The sequence below is a fragment of the Plectropomus leopardus genome, chromosome 2 (genome assembly GCF_008729295.1).
Source record: "Plectropomus leopardus isolate mb chromosome 2, YSFRI_Pleo_2.0, whole genome shotgun sequence".
Taxonomy (NCBI): Eukaryota; Metazoa; Chordata; class Actinopteri; order Perciformes; family Serranidae; genus Plectropomus; species Plectropomus leopardus.
Window position 1 is genome coordinate 2,763,539 of NC_056464.1, and position 16,267 is coordinate 2,779,805.

Consider the following 16,267-nt stretch of genomic DNA (forward strand, 5'->3'; position numbering starts at 1 on the left):
CCTTCAAACTTGAGCAAATTGGTTTGTTTTCTTCCAAACACAAATACAAATACATGGGGGAAAATCAAATGACAAACCTGGCAAGAAATGCCCCACAAATTGCAAGAAATACTTAAGACATTATGAAGAAAATTATCAGAACAAGGGGGAGAATTATTAGAAAATTACCAAAAACTAGGGGAATTTGACCAGAAAATTATATTGATAATAACTGCATTAGAATAGAACTGAATATACTTTATTTCAAATATAAAGATAAAAAACACAAACAAAAATAAAAGTGGGCATACATCACAGATTTTCCATGAGCAACATAAATTAACATAAATTAAGCAAAAACGCTTGTCTTCTTCTATTGTTATATATTTTCATCTATGTAACAGAAAAATGAATTCTTTATATTTATATTTTTTAATTTATTAGTTTTATTAGTTATTTTCTTGTTTTATTTTTCTGTTTTTGTTTCTTTTCAGGTGATTTTCTTGGAACTTTTTTTTTTTTATTAATTTCTTGCTATTTTCTGGGTCATGTCTTACAAAGTTGCCTTCCCCCCCGTGGTTTTGAAAGAAATCAAACCCATTAGATCGGGTTTCAGGGTGTTAAATATCTTTAGAGGGAAGGACACCGAGTCTCCACAATGGCAGTATTCCCTGTAAGCCATGCCTACTCCCAAATGTGGGGAGGGATGTTTTCCAAGTAGTAGTCTCACAGAGGCATGAAGTCCAAAACAGCCATCTTGTTGTTAGATAAGCTCGGGCTCTGGCAGAACATAAAGCAGAGACACCCTCTGTGTCTCACACGTGACCTCACTGCATGACAAACCCATTTACATGACATTTCCATTTCCTCTTTTGGCCGACGGTCTTATCCAGAGCGACGCGAGGGCTTGCCCCGGCTCCACCTCGCAACATTTGCAGCATGGCACATATGTTAGGACTGACCGATGCGAGACTGCAAGGTGTCACACCAAGTAAAATCCCTGAGGACTGGCAGCCATTTTGCCCTGCTAAAGGGTTTTAATTGTCCCACTCTCACTGTTTTTTTTTCTTTTATTCAGAGCAAACCTGTTCTGAAAGCATGACTGAATGGCCACCAAAAAAGAAAACAAGAACTCCCACCTCACTCTTCCTAACAGGAGCCATTTGCTCAAGGTGACGGAGCAAGGCCCCTGTGAACTGGAAAAACCTGGCACCAGCCATTCGTTCCCCCTTTTGTTTTTAGTGCTGCTGCTGTGCATTACAAAACAGGGCAGCTGGGAGCGGGTTGGTGTCGAGTGGCGACTTTGGTGCAAACGCTCTCTTAGGTTGTTTTTCCTCTGCCCCGCTCCTTATTTGCTCTCTCTCTCTCTCTCTCCACCTGACAACACCCTCTGAGCAAACACACTTGGAAATGTGCTTGAAGGTTTTGCAATCTTGGTTTCACCTAACACATGGTATTTTAATCTTTGGTGTCCTCGGCTACATGAAAGAAAGCGAATAACAGGAACGGGGAAAGGGTGGATAAGGAAAGAGAGAGGAGGGTTAATGTAGTGGAGCCTAAAATGGCTGCCTGTGGTTCAAAAGGTGGACAGACACCTCTGAATATTGCTGAGCGTTTTTTCCTCCTATATGCTCGGCCAAGTATCACAAGAAAGCGAGACAGGCAGCGTGACAGTGAAAGAAAGAAAAGGAAATGAAGGACAAAACATAAGGGTGCAATAAAACAAGAACAGGAGAGAGAGAGAGAGAGAGAGAGAGAGAGAGAGAGAAGGAGAGAGAGAGAAGGAGAGAGAGAGAGAGAAAGAGAGACAGAGAGAGATGATTACGTAGATTGCCTGCCTCACTCCCCTCTCGGCCTTGTTTTTTTTTTTTCCCCCAGCCTCCTCCTCCTCCATTATTCTCCCAAGAAGCATTGCTTCTCAGCACGAAACAGAATTCACCAGCACAGCCCTCTGCAACACCGCTCCCCCAACGCAGAGGAAATGCTGCGCCCCATTGGAGCAGCTCCAGCACTGCTGCACCAATAGAAATGCACTGAGGAGGCAGGCGTCAGAGCCACTTGTTTTTAACCCCGTTGTGCAAGACGGCGAGCGGCATAACACAAGGCAGCTGCAGAGGGGAAGGTAGATGCAGTGGTGCTGTATCTATCTCCCAAAAAATCAGCCAGAAAGTATCTCAAGTCAGTCCCTCCAGCAACAGAAGTAATAAGTAAAACAATCCCCATGGTATACAAAAATGTTACTCTTCATTCTCCAGTATGTATGTTACTCTTCATACATATGAATGCATATGTATAGGTGTGACTGAACAGCTTAATATTTTCAATATAAAACTCAATAATTTAATTGATTTCAAGAAATAGACCCTTTAGTTGTGACATATTAATAAATACGAAGTGTGGTCACTCTACAATTCAGAGACAACGTGCACACGACTGCTTCTCACTTATATGAATATAATCTTTCTACTTCCATAGAGGTGCACATGCACAACACTGGCTTGGTTGACTTGATCACATAGGCACAACACACACAAAACCTTATTAACATATCAATAGCTACACCTGCCCTCCATGTAATGATACACAGTGTCATCAGCATGCAAATGGAAAGCTAAAGGGACAGGGTTTTTCCCCCCCTATTCCTATTCCACGCAGCAACACCCCCTACTCCCTCCTCTCCAACCGTCTGCATCGAGACAGAATCCTGTCTTCTTCCTTTGGAAATGAGCCAATATCCTGCTTCACTCCCTCTTATACAAGCACACATACAAAGCAGGGTTTAAATTCTGCAAGGAGTGTGATCCAGACTCATCAGAACACAGCGCTCACAAACTCTTATTATGTTTTTAAGGGCATGTCACCTGACAGTTAAATTTCTAGGTTTGTAACCACTGTGTGAATGTGAATGAGAGACACTTTATTTCCTTAGTAAACAAAAAAACTGGACCTTTCATGTCTGCACATTCCACCGATCCCCAATGTTTCAGAGGCCCATATGTGAACAGAGGGTTCATCCTGTAGACAGATCCACACACACTAGAGCAGTGAAGGCAGTGCTCCTTTATGAATTGTTGTAACTCAACACCCAACGCATGCATCTCACTCCAACACATAATCTGAAGCTGCCTGATAGAATGGCCTGGAAAGCCAACATGGCGGGTCAATTCCCCACAGAGCAGACACAACAAGCAGCCAAGCAGTTCATTCTTCCCAGGGTGGCAGGTTGAGTTAAGAAGGCAGGCGAGGGTCAGGGGGGGGTTGGGTGTTGGAGGGGCCTGTCTTTCCTATGGTTTCCAGAGACCAGGTTTGCGAGCTGCAGCCCACACAGTCTATTAAAAGATGTGAAACATATTCAGAGAATGTCAGTCGCAACCAATGAAAACAAGGCTTGGCGCACTGCAATCTGGCTTCCAACAGGCATCCAGATCAATCCAAATACTTGGTGCTGGCTGACCACCCCCCAGCAAAGCACGAGTGTAATCTTTGTACTCATGAAGCAAGGTCAACAACAGCTCAAAAAAAAAAAAAAAACAACACTGGGTTACTTGAACCTCAAATCAGTTCAGTATTAAATAGATTTTCAACCACATTTGGTTGGAACATATTTGATGAGTGAGCAGTACTTTTAGTGTTTAGCTTTGTAATACACCAACCACATTTTGTTATAACAGATCAGACAGTGCTAGGAGGAAGTCCCACATCTGACAGCACATGAATCGACATAACCATGTCTGATGGAGCAAAATAAGGTATTTCTGAGTGCTATCTGGGTCCACTGCTCCGGACTCCAGCAGCAGCACAATGAGGGGCGACGTGGTGCAGCTGAGTGGAGCACAGCTACTCAGGCGACGGTGAGGGCAGCCATTAATGCCCGGAAAAAGCGGGGTCCTAATAAATATTAAAACCTCACAAAAACATACTACTCGCGGGAAACGGCGCTGTTTCATCTCTCGGCGATTTCAAAGTGTGGCGGTTGCTAGCTCATGGTTCTCAATGGGCTTCATTTTACCCTAAAAATTATCAACTACACTGTGAAAATGGCATGGCATAGCTTTCCGGGAGGGCTCAAGATGTAAATGTAGCATTCTGTTACAATTAAGACGAGATCCAAATGACCGAGCCACGCAATGATCTTAAAATCATACCAGCTATGAGGTCGCTAACTTGGTCGAAAGTTGTGATTACTATATTCCCACTCAACAATGCTACTCGCACTTACTCACACGTTGACATAAAAAAAAATGGAGGCTAAAAAAGGAAACAAGAGCTCCCCTCTAAAATACCACCCATTTCTCCTAACCGCCACCGAGGCTGGGGGTTGGTAGGTGGGGGAGGTGAAGAAGAGCAAGTCACTACCCAACAGATCTGCTTTTCTGTGTGCTGGATACCTCACACACACATACACGCGCGCACGCGCGCACACACACACGGGGAAAAAATAACAAGCACAAATAGAAAAAACACAACCGAGCTTTGGGCTTGATTCACACGCCTCAGCGAAGTTAGGAATGTTGCCAAAGACAAATGCATTAACATGATGTAGCCAAACAGCACCGTGATGCAGGCACCATATTTTTCATAAAACTAAACGTATCAGTCTAGAAAGCCACTGCAGTCATGTGTTCATCTTACAAAAACGTCTTCAGGTGTAGACATACCGGGCGAAACGGTTCGTGTAATGTATGCTGTAACGAACTGGTTCAAAATAAGGACACAATCAACTGGAAAACATCCAAAAAGTTAGCTAAAAGGCTAATATAGCATTTGTTGCCTATGGCTCGTCTGCTAACCAACACAGCAGCTGGTTGCTTAGCTAACATGAGTCGCCAATAATGATCAAATTGCTACTAATGTCGTGGGTAACTTTTTAAAAAATTCGACAGTTTCGTGGTCCCAGAACAACATTTAACATACTGCTGTCAAAAGAATCATGCAAAAAAGCCGTTTTTGGTTTCAACAAAACAAGTTTGCACATTACCTTACGCGGTCTGGCTCTGAACTTCCTTGCCCAGTGTAGGGGATGCAGGTCTAACGTTATTCACCTCAGTTTTTTAACCGAATTAACAACTATGCCACAAACGCGAATGAAGTAGCTTTAACGTGCTGCTGGTGTTGTTTTGACCGAGCAACGTTGGGGTTATGCTAAGCCTCTGCGGAAACACACTGTCGAAACTTGCTTAAAAAAACAAGATTTATTATTTAATGCTTTTTACGACACCAGTTTGTAGCTAACTGGACTCAAGGCCAAACATTATGTATCTTATTGGTAACGTTATGACGATAGCTAAGTGACTGGTTTATTCCTGGTATGAAAACTGAGAAAAACTGAACTGAAGGCACCCTAATGGACTAAACGTTTCACGAGTCAAAACTCTTGAAAACTTGCAGAATAGTTACTGGGAGCTTTGGGGACATGGTTGCTTGACATAGTGTTGTAAAATGGGCTATAATAGAACAAGTAATGTGATGGATTTCCACACTAACAAGCTAGCTATCAAAAACAACACGAGGATCAAAAAGTCATGAAAGATCAGTCCAGACACAGCTAAGAGCAGCTCTGTAAGGCACACCATCAACATGGGGAGTTTTTTAGCCAGCCAAACAAACCTCTTAGAAGTGGAAAGCTTGTGGGGGCAACCAACTTGTTCCATTAAACTTAAGTGGAAGCTAAGTAGTTAGCCAAGTTGGTTAGCTTCATAGCTGTGTTTGGTTGACTGAAAACATGACTGACTGTTATTTTTATGTTACTGCCTCCACGTCTATAGAGGGTAAAAATAACTATTAACACAGATTCAAAGTACTCACCTAAAGAGGCATTCCAAACTTGAACAAACAAGGCAGATGCATGTACAATGGCAGGTCCTTTGAGTATCCCAACATCGAATCCAACCAGACCAGAAGGCCTGTAAGTCGGCCTCGGAGTCTCCTGTATCCTTTGCCCTCAAAAGTAGCTCCCTCTCCCGGGGTAGGAAACAAACTTCTCAGTGTCTCCCACGCATGGGCGGAAAGTTAAATTCCCTGTCCTGTTCAGGTGCACTGCATCCATTGAGTGTCTATTATAGATCCCCGGTGGATAAATCCATGTATTTTAGTGTATTGTATATATACAGTCGCTATTTATAATGGGGTATATGCTGCTGTATGTGATACAGGACTCTGATTCTGTCTCGGGTCCTTACATTCGCAGAGGCGCCCATCCCCCTCCTCACCGGCATCGACCGCGGGTCCCAGCGAAACTGACACACAACCACGCCACGGGGTTTCCCTGGCGACAGTGCAGGGGCTCTCTCCTTGGGCGGCCCTTGCTGCGATGTCCCGCCTCCCGTCAACGATTGGACATCCACGTGTCATTCATGAAGTCTTCGGTAAATTACAGCGTCGAGTTTTTTTCTGCCTCCAACTACGTCAAAGGGGGGCGGGCACAGTTTCGAGGACGGGAGCGAAATTTCACTCCCAATAAGATATGTGTGTACTGGTGGCGTACAAGGAGGAGAGCGAGAGAGAGTGGCCGGATCCGGGAGAGAATTTGACACCCAACAGAGGACCTGTACCTTCAAAGTTCCGGGAAATGCTCGTTATTAAACTCAAATGCTATGGAATTAATTTGAATTCGTTAGTGGGATTAATGCTTTTGATTTCAGGGTAACATTCATCTATTTAACGTGGAAGGAGCTTTCATACCAATACATAGCAAACGTTAGCTACACGGGGTCTCTGGGGCTCAGTTCCAGGGACACCAGAGGCAGGGTTAGCCCACTGGGTCAGCCCCACCTACCGGTATGTCAGATGAATGGAGTATGAGGTGTCGCTCTGGCAGCATCTGGTAAGGGGTTGGACAGGGAAATTGACCAGTGCTCCTGGGTTGCATGTACTTATTACTGGTCCCTCCTACTTCTGTCCCCGCTGCTGAATTCAGTCTATTCCCACACTCTTCAGACACTGAAAAAAATGACCGACGCAACGAAAATAGCTCTAACAGCAGCGGCTCAATGAAACTATTCCGTGGATGATATACCAGAGGAACGGGCGAAAGAAACGAACGTGCCCTTTGCTGTGATAGCGTTTACATAAAGAGAACAGAAGTTGCTTCTTGACAGATATTTTACATTACTGGCTTAGCTACCACGCACACTGGATTCACAAACAAAGCGGAAATATCAAGAGATATAAGTGAATAATCTTTTGGTATTCGGACTGCCATATTTACAAACAAATGGTTCTAATGACGCGTTTGGTTTCTTGTCCTGTCATGAGACTTGGGAGGGCGACTTTGATTGGCCGCGGTGATAAACGCCAACGTCATTTGTTGCAGAGGTCTGACGAGAGACGAAATTAGACAGCAGAATAATAAAACTGCTTCATTGCGGCTAAGGGACTTCCAAAGTACAATTGATTAAGACTCCGAGCTTTATAAATTTGAATCAGGAAACATGAAGGTTGTATTTGATACATCTGCGGATGGATACACAATTAGTGAGGGTATAGGCCGCACAAAGCAGTGCGGATGTAGAATAATACCAGGCTCCCTTTTGTTACACAACCGTAGACATAAAATAATCCCAACGTCCTGACAGACCATCGTAATTCTACTGTTATAGAATTAATAACGCACGGTGATGCATAATGAGTCAAATAAATTATTTTGCCCAGCAACCGATAAGGTACATAATAAGCAACAAATAAGCAATGTAATACATTTTACACACACACACATATACCTATATATTAGGTGTATAATTGTGCATACTTTCTATGGTATTTTGTACATATCGTATTCTTGCAGAATTTGTTCTGGTTTATTTTTTCTATTGAGATTTTTTTTTTCTATTAGTGTTTTTACTGCTCCTTTTCAGTGTGTTAAAACTTGCTGCTGCAACATAAGAATTTCCAAACTTAGGATCAATAAAGTACATCTATCTAGCTAAGACGGTGCGTCAAAGGCTGGTAATTTAAAGGGGCAGAGGTTTCGGACTCCCATGGTAGGCAGTGGCCATATTTCACAATCCTGCCATTGTTACTGCGGTGAAAAAGCAATGTCATATGGCCAGTCCTAACCACGCTCTGCAATATGGCTGTGTTAAACCCTCCCCCACACTGCTCTCACTGCTCCCACTGCCTCAGCTCCAGCACATCTCTTTCATATGCACAGTCTGTATGTTCCCAGTCCGTGAAGTAAAAACACCATTCAACATGCTTTGTTACTTAATCTGGAGGCATTTTAATTGTCTCCGTAAGTCTGAAGCACTCACACAAATGACTGTATAACAGAGGAGGTATCAAAGTGTAGACACAAATTGACATAACTTTGGGATTCAACGGTCGCCTCAAATGTACATTTCATATTGCATGCATGCCACTGCCATTTTTTTAAGACTTCTGTTACAAATAAAATCTGACATTTAGCTAAGAATTCTGGGAGTGGCAGCTCATGCCCACAAATATGTTAGTGAGAACATAGACACAACAGCTCACACATCATTCTTTGTGTATTAAGATTAATAATGGGCAGAACTGTTCACCAAGCAATTACTGTCGCACACACAATTATTTGCGTTCTGTCAAGCTGTAAATTCACCATCCTCGTTAGTGTAAACTATCCTCCACAGGCAGTCAGAGTGCATAAAGTTAGGCCCAGCAGAGACCCTCAATACACAACATTTTGGCTCCACAGACCTTCTCACCCATCATCAAAATTCTACCAATAAATCCAAAAAATGTAATTTAGGATTCTTTTCCTTTAGAGCAAAGAAAGAAAAAAACAAAAACAATACAACAAAGTCCAGTAACTGCGCATACTGTTTAGGATGGCACACCACAAATTATACAGTATATGGCCCCCAACAGGCATATGTATACAAAATATAGCCATTTACCAATAATGAGTAATGTTATTGAGTCTACAGGATAGGGGTCTTTTGGAGGTTAGTTGCATACAGACACAAAAAAATCAATTCAAAAATGACTGTTCACATATTATCAGTGTATAAGTTACCCTTAACTCAGGGGTAGTGAATCCTACAGGGAAGTACTATATCTGCTATGGGTATAATTATAATTACATAATGTATTAGTCTAAAGTTCACGGCCCTTGAATAAGCAGAACTACATTATTGGTCAACCGCCAAACACTTGATTTTAACTTGCCATGATGTGCAACTGGACAACAGACTAGATGTGAGAGTGATTAAGGTTCTAATAAGACTCCTCTAAGTAGGTGGCCTGTTAGAAAAAGACAAAGGTCACCAGAAAAAAAAAAAAACTCCAACTGCCCCCCCTTAACCCCCTTAACGGCCGACTAAGCGGCTCAGACAAAGAATGAAGGGGAAACAAATGGCTGAGGGTGTTTGTTTTCTGGTTTTGGGACACATCTTGTTTTCCTTCGTTCTCCAGGTCTTTTTTTTAAAAGGTTGTTACACGCTTGCATGCCAACACTCCTCCTCTCGTTGGGAAATGCCGCCTTCTGCTGGACGCACTTGGGCACTGCAGGGCAATGCCCCCCCCTCCACGGTGGGGTTGAGCCCCTCAGAGCAGCTTCAGACTCCCAGTGACATTGTTCACCATCTCCTCCTCACCCATGATGGCCAGCACAGTGCGGGACCCAGACTCCACCTGCAGAACACAAGACAGAGGGGCTGTGCTGAGTCTTCACGTCACAGCACTGGGCAGCTCTGACAACATCTAATATATGTGTAAGAGCCACGTCGTCACATATCTTATACTTGGTAAAAATGTTAATGTTGGTTTATAACATCTATAGCTTCTGATGTTATTCAAGTTTTAACAACAGTTTTTGTATATTTTGAATGTTGTACAGTAGTAGACTTATGTTATTTTCATATTTGCATTACTTATATTATTTCTGTTAAAACGCAGGCAAAGTTATGTACCACAGCTACAGTGCCTGAGGCAGCTTAGTGATAGAAAATGCAGAGTCTGCATAGATGTGGATTGATGTAAGTTTTTTCTTTGTATAACTTTATTTTTCTTTTTTTAAATTTAAATCATACAAGACACTTTACAACTGTATTTGTAAGACACAAATCAGACAACAAACAACAAAAATATAGTCTCTGGCAACTGTAACGAGTGTAAATTAAAACTTTTTTGTGATGATAATAATAACAGATAAAATAACTGATACAAACTGTAATGTCTAAAAATAATAATAAAGACTATAAAATGTAGACATATATCTAACATATAAAAAAAGAAATATATATCTAAGATAATATTACTTACAATAATAAACATTACTAGATTAGAATTAAACAAAGAAGGAGGGGCAGCACTGAGCAAGGAAAAGTAGGAGATAAATGGTTCTCAGATCAGCTGACATTTCTCTTGCTTGCCATTGCACAAATATCATTTTTTTTAAGAGGATATGTTTTTGACTGTGCTTTATCGTGCAGCAACATGTTTTACCCTTTTATGTGAGATAGGAATATGACATATACAGTAGTTGGCAGTGGAACTGATGAGACGTGACTGTGGAAGGACTTTGCCTGCTGTATTTCTTTTGTATTCTAAAATAAACCTTGTTAAAGCTTTTTCCTGTCTCACGTAAGTGCTTGGATTTTACAAAACGGAGCTGGAACACGCGTCAGCACCGAGACACCTTGCAGACTAAGTGGCCTAGGAAAGGCCACCATAATATTTTTTAACCAAATATATTAGTATAAATCATTGTTTCAATATCAATATTTTGGGAACGACTACTGGTCCCTCCCTCACAAGACATTTACAAGCTAACCTGGGTGAGCCCTGCATCCTGGACCAGGTAGGTGGGCAGGCTGAGGCTCATGGCCAGGGCCTGCAGCTCCAGTAGATGAGCCACATTGGTGCCCTGGACCACCACCTTCTTGGCTCTGTATCAACAACATGCACATTTATTACTTTATTTAGCATTAATGGTAACGAGCATTGACCAACTTATTCATCAGTATAAGAAATATTACCATAAATGCTGTCAAAATAATATCAAATAATAATATTAATACAGTCTGCAGTCAACAATGTCAGCAATGAAACAACTGACTAAACTGAGCGCAGTTTTGCAAAGTAAACAGATAAAGGTGTGTGTGTGGATCCCAGACCTAAGCCGCAATATACACACACACACACACACACACACACACACACACACACACACGATGGAACAATGACTGACAAGTAAAAAGCAAACTTAACACAGCTGCTCTGACGCTGCTGAAGGACTGCATTTTTGTACAAAAAAACAAAAGTGAGAGCACAGAAAAGTATATAAACACTGCAGGAGCCGGAGCATTAATGAAGTAATACTCTGAGTTTCTGCAAACAGCAGCAGAGCATGCTTACTCCTCACAGGAACTGTGATACAGAAGAACTTCAGATATGGACACAAACTGTCCATGCCATATTTTTACCATGGTCTTTGAAGAAAATCTCAAATGTAAAAGCCAACTGTACTGCACGAAAATGTACACTGACACTGTTAAGGCGCGTTGAGATTATTCTGTTAATCATTTTCAGGTTGTTAATTTTCAAAGTTCATTCCTTGCATCTTGTTTGCTTTGGAATTAGATTCAACCATCTTATGATATGCACATGTTCAGTGTAAACCAGTAAATTCATTTTAAGGCTATTATATCATCACAAAGTGAGTCATTTTTTAAAATGACAGATACATGACAAATACACAACTTTTTATTGCATCTTTTCTCCACCAGCATTCTGTGGGAGCCTTACCCGCTATGGTCCCACTTCCAGGCCATCTCTCTCCAGCTGTTCTTCTCCTGCAGAGCCTGGTACAAACCTACAGCAGCATGACCGACCTGAGCTGCCACCTGCACGCGCACGCGCACACACACACACACACACACACACACACACACACACACACAGAGCGCTGAGGTCACAGCTACACAGGAATCTGTCACAGCTCTCAGACCCACATTCAAACAAAGTTACACACTAAACTTTCTCGCACTCACACACATTCTATTAGAATGTCAACAAAACAAAAAAAAAAACATTTATATGAAATCCCCACGACCACTGTTCTGGTGTAAGTGATATGAGCGTCAACTACTCCAATCAAGAGCCCAAAGAACCTGGTGGACAGTAACCCTTTGAATCCTGAATCGATCAGTTTTCTTGTGCTGCATTCAGCCGCCCTGTCACAAGCTATGTGACCCTTTGAAACAAACTAAGCAGATTGGTTTGATTTTTTTTGAAAACATGGGAAAAAAGGGCAATGTCAAACTTGGCAAGATATGTCCCACAAATTGCAAGAAATAAGTAAAAGGAGAAAGGAAAATTATTTAAAATGTGATTTAAAAAAGCTGGGGGGGGGGTTTATAAGGAAATTATCCATCCAAAAATCCATAATTAAATTTAAAATTATGTGACAGAAAAAATATATATATTCAGCTTTTTGTTAGGTATTTTTGTTATTTGTGTTTAACTTTTTTCCTAAAATTAAATTAAAATTAACTTTTCAGGTTAATTTTTTGCAAAATTTTGGGCCATGTCTTGTTAAGTTGCAAGTTGCATCACAGAAATTTGCTCAGGTTTCAGAACAAGACAGGCTTTTTGGAAAAATAAGAGCATACAGCAGCTTCATGTTACTGCAAAACCACAAGTATAGGGTTAAGAGTTTCAAAGTTAGCTTGGCTAAAACATTTTATTTTCAGAGGAGCAGCAAACCAAGTCTGAGCTACTGTGAAACATTAGGACACTTTGTTTAGGATGGACTGTGCATTTGAACACAACAAACATCCCACACATACCAGAGTGACTTACCTTTCCAACCCCCATGGCGAGGTCCATGTTCACCACAAACACCATCTTGAACATGAGGTCATCATCTCCTTCCTCCTGAGGGTCAGAGCACACAAGAGGAGACACTGAGATTTGGCTTTGGACAAACTTCACAAGGTCTAATGTACCAAGGTGTACCTGTGGGGACTAAGGCTAGCTTATGGGCACCTCATTCTCCAGCTTGTTGAAGTAGTACATTGCCGCCTCCTCGGCAGACACGTTCCGAGTGTGAAGAAGCGCCTGAGAGACGAGAGACAATGAATGAGGTTACAACAAAGCAGTAAATAACAGTGGGCCCTATATCCAGATGTCTTTTACAAATATTTAAACCTTCTAATACTCAGCAGATTGGTTTGATTTCTTGTAAAAACATGTGGGAAAAAGGCAATGAGCAACTTGGCATGACACTGAATAAAATTTGTAAATTTTAAAAAATATTTTTTAAAAGGCAGAAAACGATATTTCTGATGACAATGATTGTATTTTTTAAAATTATTTTACAGAATATTTATCATTTTTAAGCACTTAAAAAATTCTATATTTAAAATACTTTTACAGAATGAAAAATGTAAGCACTTTTTTAAGAGTTTCTTTTATTTATTTATTTTTGTTTGTTTTTAATTTCCTGTTGTTTGTTTTTTTTGTTTTGTTTTAGGGTTTATTTAGCAAATCTTTATTTAATTTTCTTGTACTTTTTACTGATTTCTTGATACTTTTTTGGTCAGTTCTTTCTACATTGCTCACTGTCATCTTTACATGTTTTTTTTCTGAGAAATCAAGCCAATTTGCTTAAGTTTCCAAGAGTTAATACTTAATTATCTTAAATATTCAACTATTGATTGGGATGTGGTGTGTGTGCTTGATCAATTTACCATTAGATCACGATGTAACTGATTAGGTTTAAATGATGAAATCAGGCTAACATGAGTAATCCATATTTATATGCTTTCGGACACTTCAGTATTATTTACCATAAAGTCACAGCTTTAAAAAAAAAAATAACACTCCACATCACAATTATCAATTGAATGTTGACATAAACGTGGCCTACATGCTGCCTACATGCCCGCCCTCAGTGGACTGTCCCACCTGTTTGGCTGCCTCCTCTGGGATGTCCAGCTCTCTGAGCTGCTGCAGAAACACAGGGTTGACATCCTGAGAGCCGGAGTCCGGGCCTGACTGCTCTGATGGCTCCATTCTTGACTGGAAGAAGGAAAACAGCAACAGTGAACATCCTGCTCACCACTGACAACACATGAAATATGGCACCACTGTCAACTAAACTGACCACATCAGACTGAAAATGACAAATACACCTCGGGTCTAAAAAAAAAAACTATGTGCAATTTAGAGAGCACTTTAAAACATACTCAGATTTGTTCTAAGGCGATTTAAAACCGCTTCCAATATCCTCTATGCCTCTGACATGATTTGCACTAATGTGGATAAATATGAACGATAGAATGATAGAGACAGAATGAACTGAGGCCTGGAGTTTTAAATCGCTGGATTTTTACGTAAATTATCCCAAACGTCACTCGACACGATGTGTTTCCACCTAATTGAGTTCTATCATTTGGCAAGATGTCACTTTCCCTCTCCATGCTAGGCCCTATTCATAATTTAATGAGGTATGATATGACGTTCTTTGCATTAGCTATGAGAGAATATGAAGAGAACTAATACACATAATGCTACCCAAACAGACAGCCACAAAGTGAGACAAAACAAGCCATAAATCAGCTGTCGACAGAGCCAGCTAACGTTAACGTTAGTCCTGGCCAGGTGACAGCCGTTAGCTCACTATGTACGTTAGCTACACGCCATTCAAATTAGCGTTAGCATCGCAAACAAAGCAGCTAACGTAACGTTAACAACGTTAGCTGTCGTTTGGACTAACATTATTAAGATATTACAGCGACAGCAGCAATAACAAATTGCACTGACACGCCCAACATTACGTTTTTCTCGACAGTTAAGTAATTCAACATTGCTCAACAGCTGATGTAGCAAAGCTAGCTAGCATTAGCATTAGTCGCTAGCGCTAAACTGTGCTAGCTTGAGTCTAGCTAGTTGCCTGTAGTTACCTGTTCTGCGCAGCTAGCTCGACAGCAGCAATAACGACGGCGATTTCCCCGCGATTTCTACAACTGTCAATATTCACCTGCGACCAGACAATTTCTGTCTGAATGTGAAATTACATTCAGTGGGCTTCCTGACTGTACTGTCTTCAGCGTTACTCCATTTTGGACCCCCGTGTGTATTGGCTCAGGATGCTGCGTCTTGTCGAGTGTGGAGGTGCTACAGATTTCCTGGTAATATTAATTATGTGGTGATGATATGCAGATGTACTGTCTACTACCGTGTCTTTGAAATGTCTTTATAACAATTCTGACATTGTGTTTTACTTTAATGACAATCCATTGACACATTTTTAATCTGTGAACAGACAGTATAGCAGGTTTGTCTGTTTTATCTTTACATACAGTCTATGGTTTGATCCTGTATGCAGTGGGCTAGCCGCATGTGTCAGCGTCCTGATCTCCATGGTAATCACTGTCTCATGAACACGCACTGCACCAGATAATCTGGCCCCGGACAGTCCACACCACCAGAGGCATCCGATCTATTATTGCAGCTGGGGCCGTGGCTAATGTTTTAAGGGACTGTTTTTTACTTATCTGAGGAGGAGGTATAAAATACAGGTTCCTCTCTCCACTGTAAATACTTTTTTTAAAATTAATTAAAAATATTAAATAACGGAAACTTTTTTTTGGTCAAAAATTTTAAATGGGACATGTGAAATAGCGATTTTGATGAAATATTGCTATTTTAAGTTTACATAGGGTTATTTATTTATTTATTGTATTTTTTTCTCCTAGCAACTACTAAAACTAGCTGACACAGGCTGAGACTGGGCCTGGTCTATTGTCTGGCATGTCAGCAAAAAATTTGCTAAGATCCAAAAATACGTAAAAAAAAATACATAAATTAATTCATAATAATAATTTTTGATGACCTCACTTTCTGTGATCGCTGTGATTATTTTGCCTCTAAGTTTGTGCATGTGATTATAATAGTTAAAAGGAATAAACTTATTATCACATGCACAAACTTAGAGGCAAAATAATCACAGCGATCACAGAAAGTGAGGTCATCAAAAAATACAGCAAGTCACTCACCGTCTCTCCTATCCACCCGACACAGGTGCAAGGCAGATACTCATATAGATTATAAAGTCACTGCCCATTTCCATGTGACCCAACACTCCCAATAAACACAGTCATGAAGCAAGTAAAAGCTATCCCAAAACACTAACAAAAAACATGTAACAACACTACTATATAAACCATACCAAATCAATATTAATGTTACAATGTTTCTATTTAATTGGCTCCTACATTTCTGATGGACACGCTCATCGCACATAACGTGCCAAAGACCACAGAAAATTTTATAATCCAATGATAATTTTTGTTTTATAAAATAA

General features: G+C 40.8%; 2 protein-coding genes across 5 annotated transcripts in view; both read right to left on the reverse strand.

Annotated features, from left to right (window-relative positions):
• Positions 1 to 6,218, reverse strand: part of setd5 (SET domain containing 5) — a 47,736-nt gene extending 41,518 nt beyond the window's left edge. Inside the window, exon 1 of one of the 3 annotated variants that reach the window (XM_042498398.1) lies at positions 5,785 to 6,218. The gene's annotated coding sequence lies outside the window, so the exon portion shown is untranslated. Of the gene's footprint in view, positions 1 to 4,957; positions 4,978 to 5,784 lie in introns of those variants that run through there. The other 2 variants (XM_042498384.1, XM_042498392.1) reach the window with 2 other exon arrangements.
• Positions 6,219 to 8,177: 1,959 nt separating this feature from the next.
• Positions 8,178 to 15,073, reverse strand: si:dkey-19e4.5 (UBA_like_SF and PTH2 domain-containing protein). 2 transcript variants are annotated; one of them, XM_042495852.1, is made up of 7 exons: positions 14,942 to 15,073; positions 13,867 to 13,980; positions 12,946 to 13,017; positions 12,760 to 12,834; positions 11,704 to 11,801; positions 10,730 to 10,844; positions 8,178 to 9,588 (listed from the first exon to the last, which is right to left on the reverse strand). In XM_042495852.1, exons 2-7 carry the CDS (start codon positions 13,972 to 13,974, stop codon positions 9,502 to 9,504), a joined length of 555 nt encoding a protein of 184 aa, XP_042351786.1. In that variant the 5' UTR covers positions 13,975 to 13,980; positions 14,942 to 15,073; the 3' UTR covers positions 8,178 to 9,501. The 2 variants fall into 2 exon arrangements, with proteins under 2 accessions (XP_042351786.1, XP_042351777.1); XM_042495843.1 differs by having other exon boundaries at positions 14,865 to 15,073.
• Between the last annotated feature and the right edge of the window lie 1,194 nt (positions 15,074 to 16,267).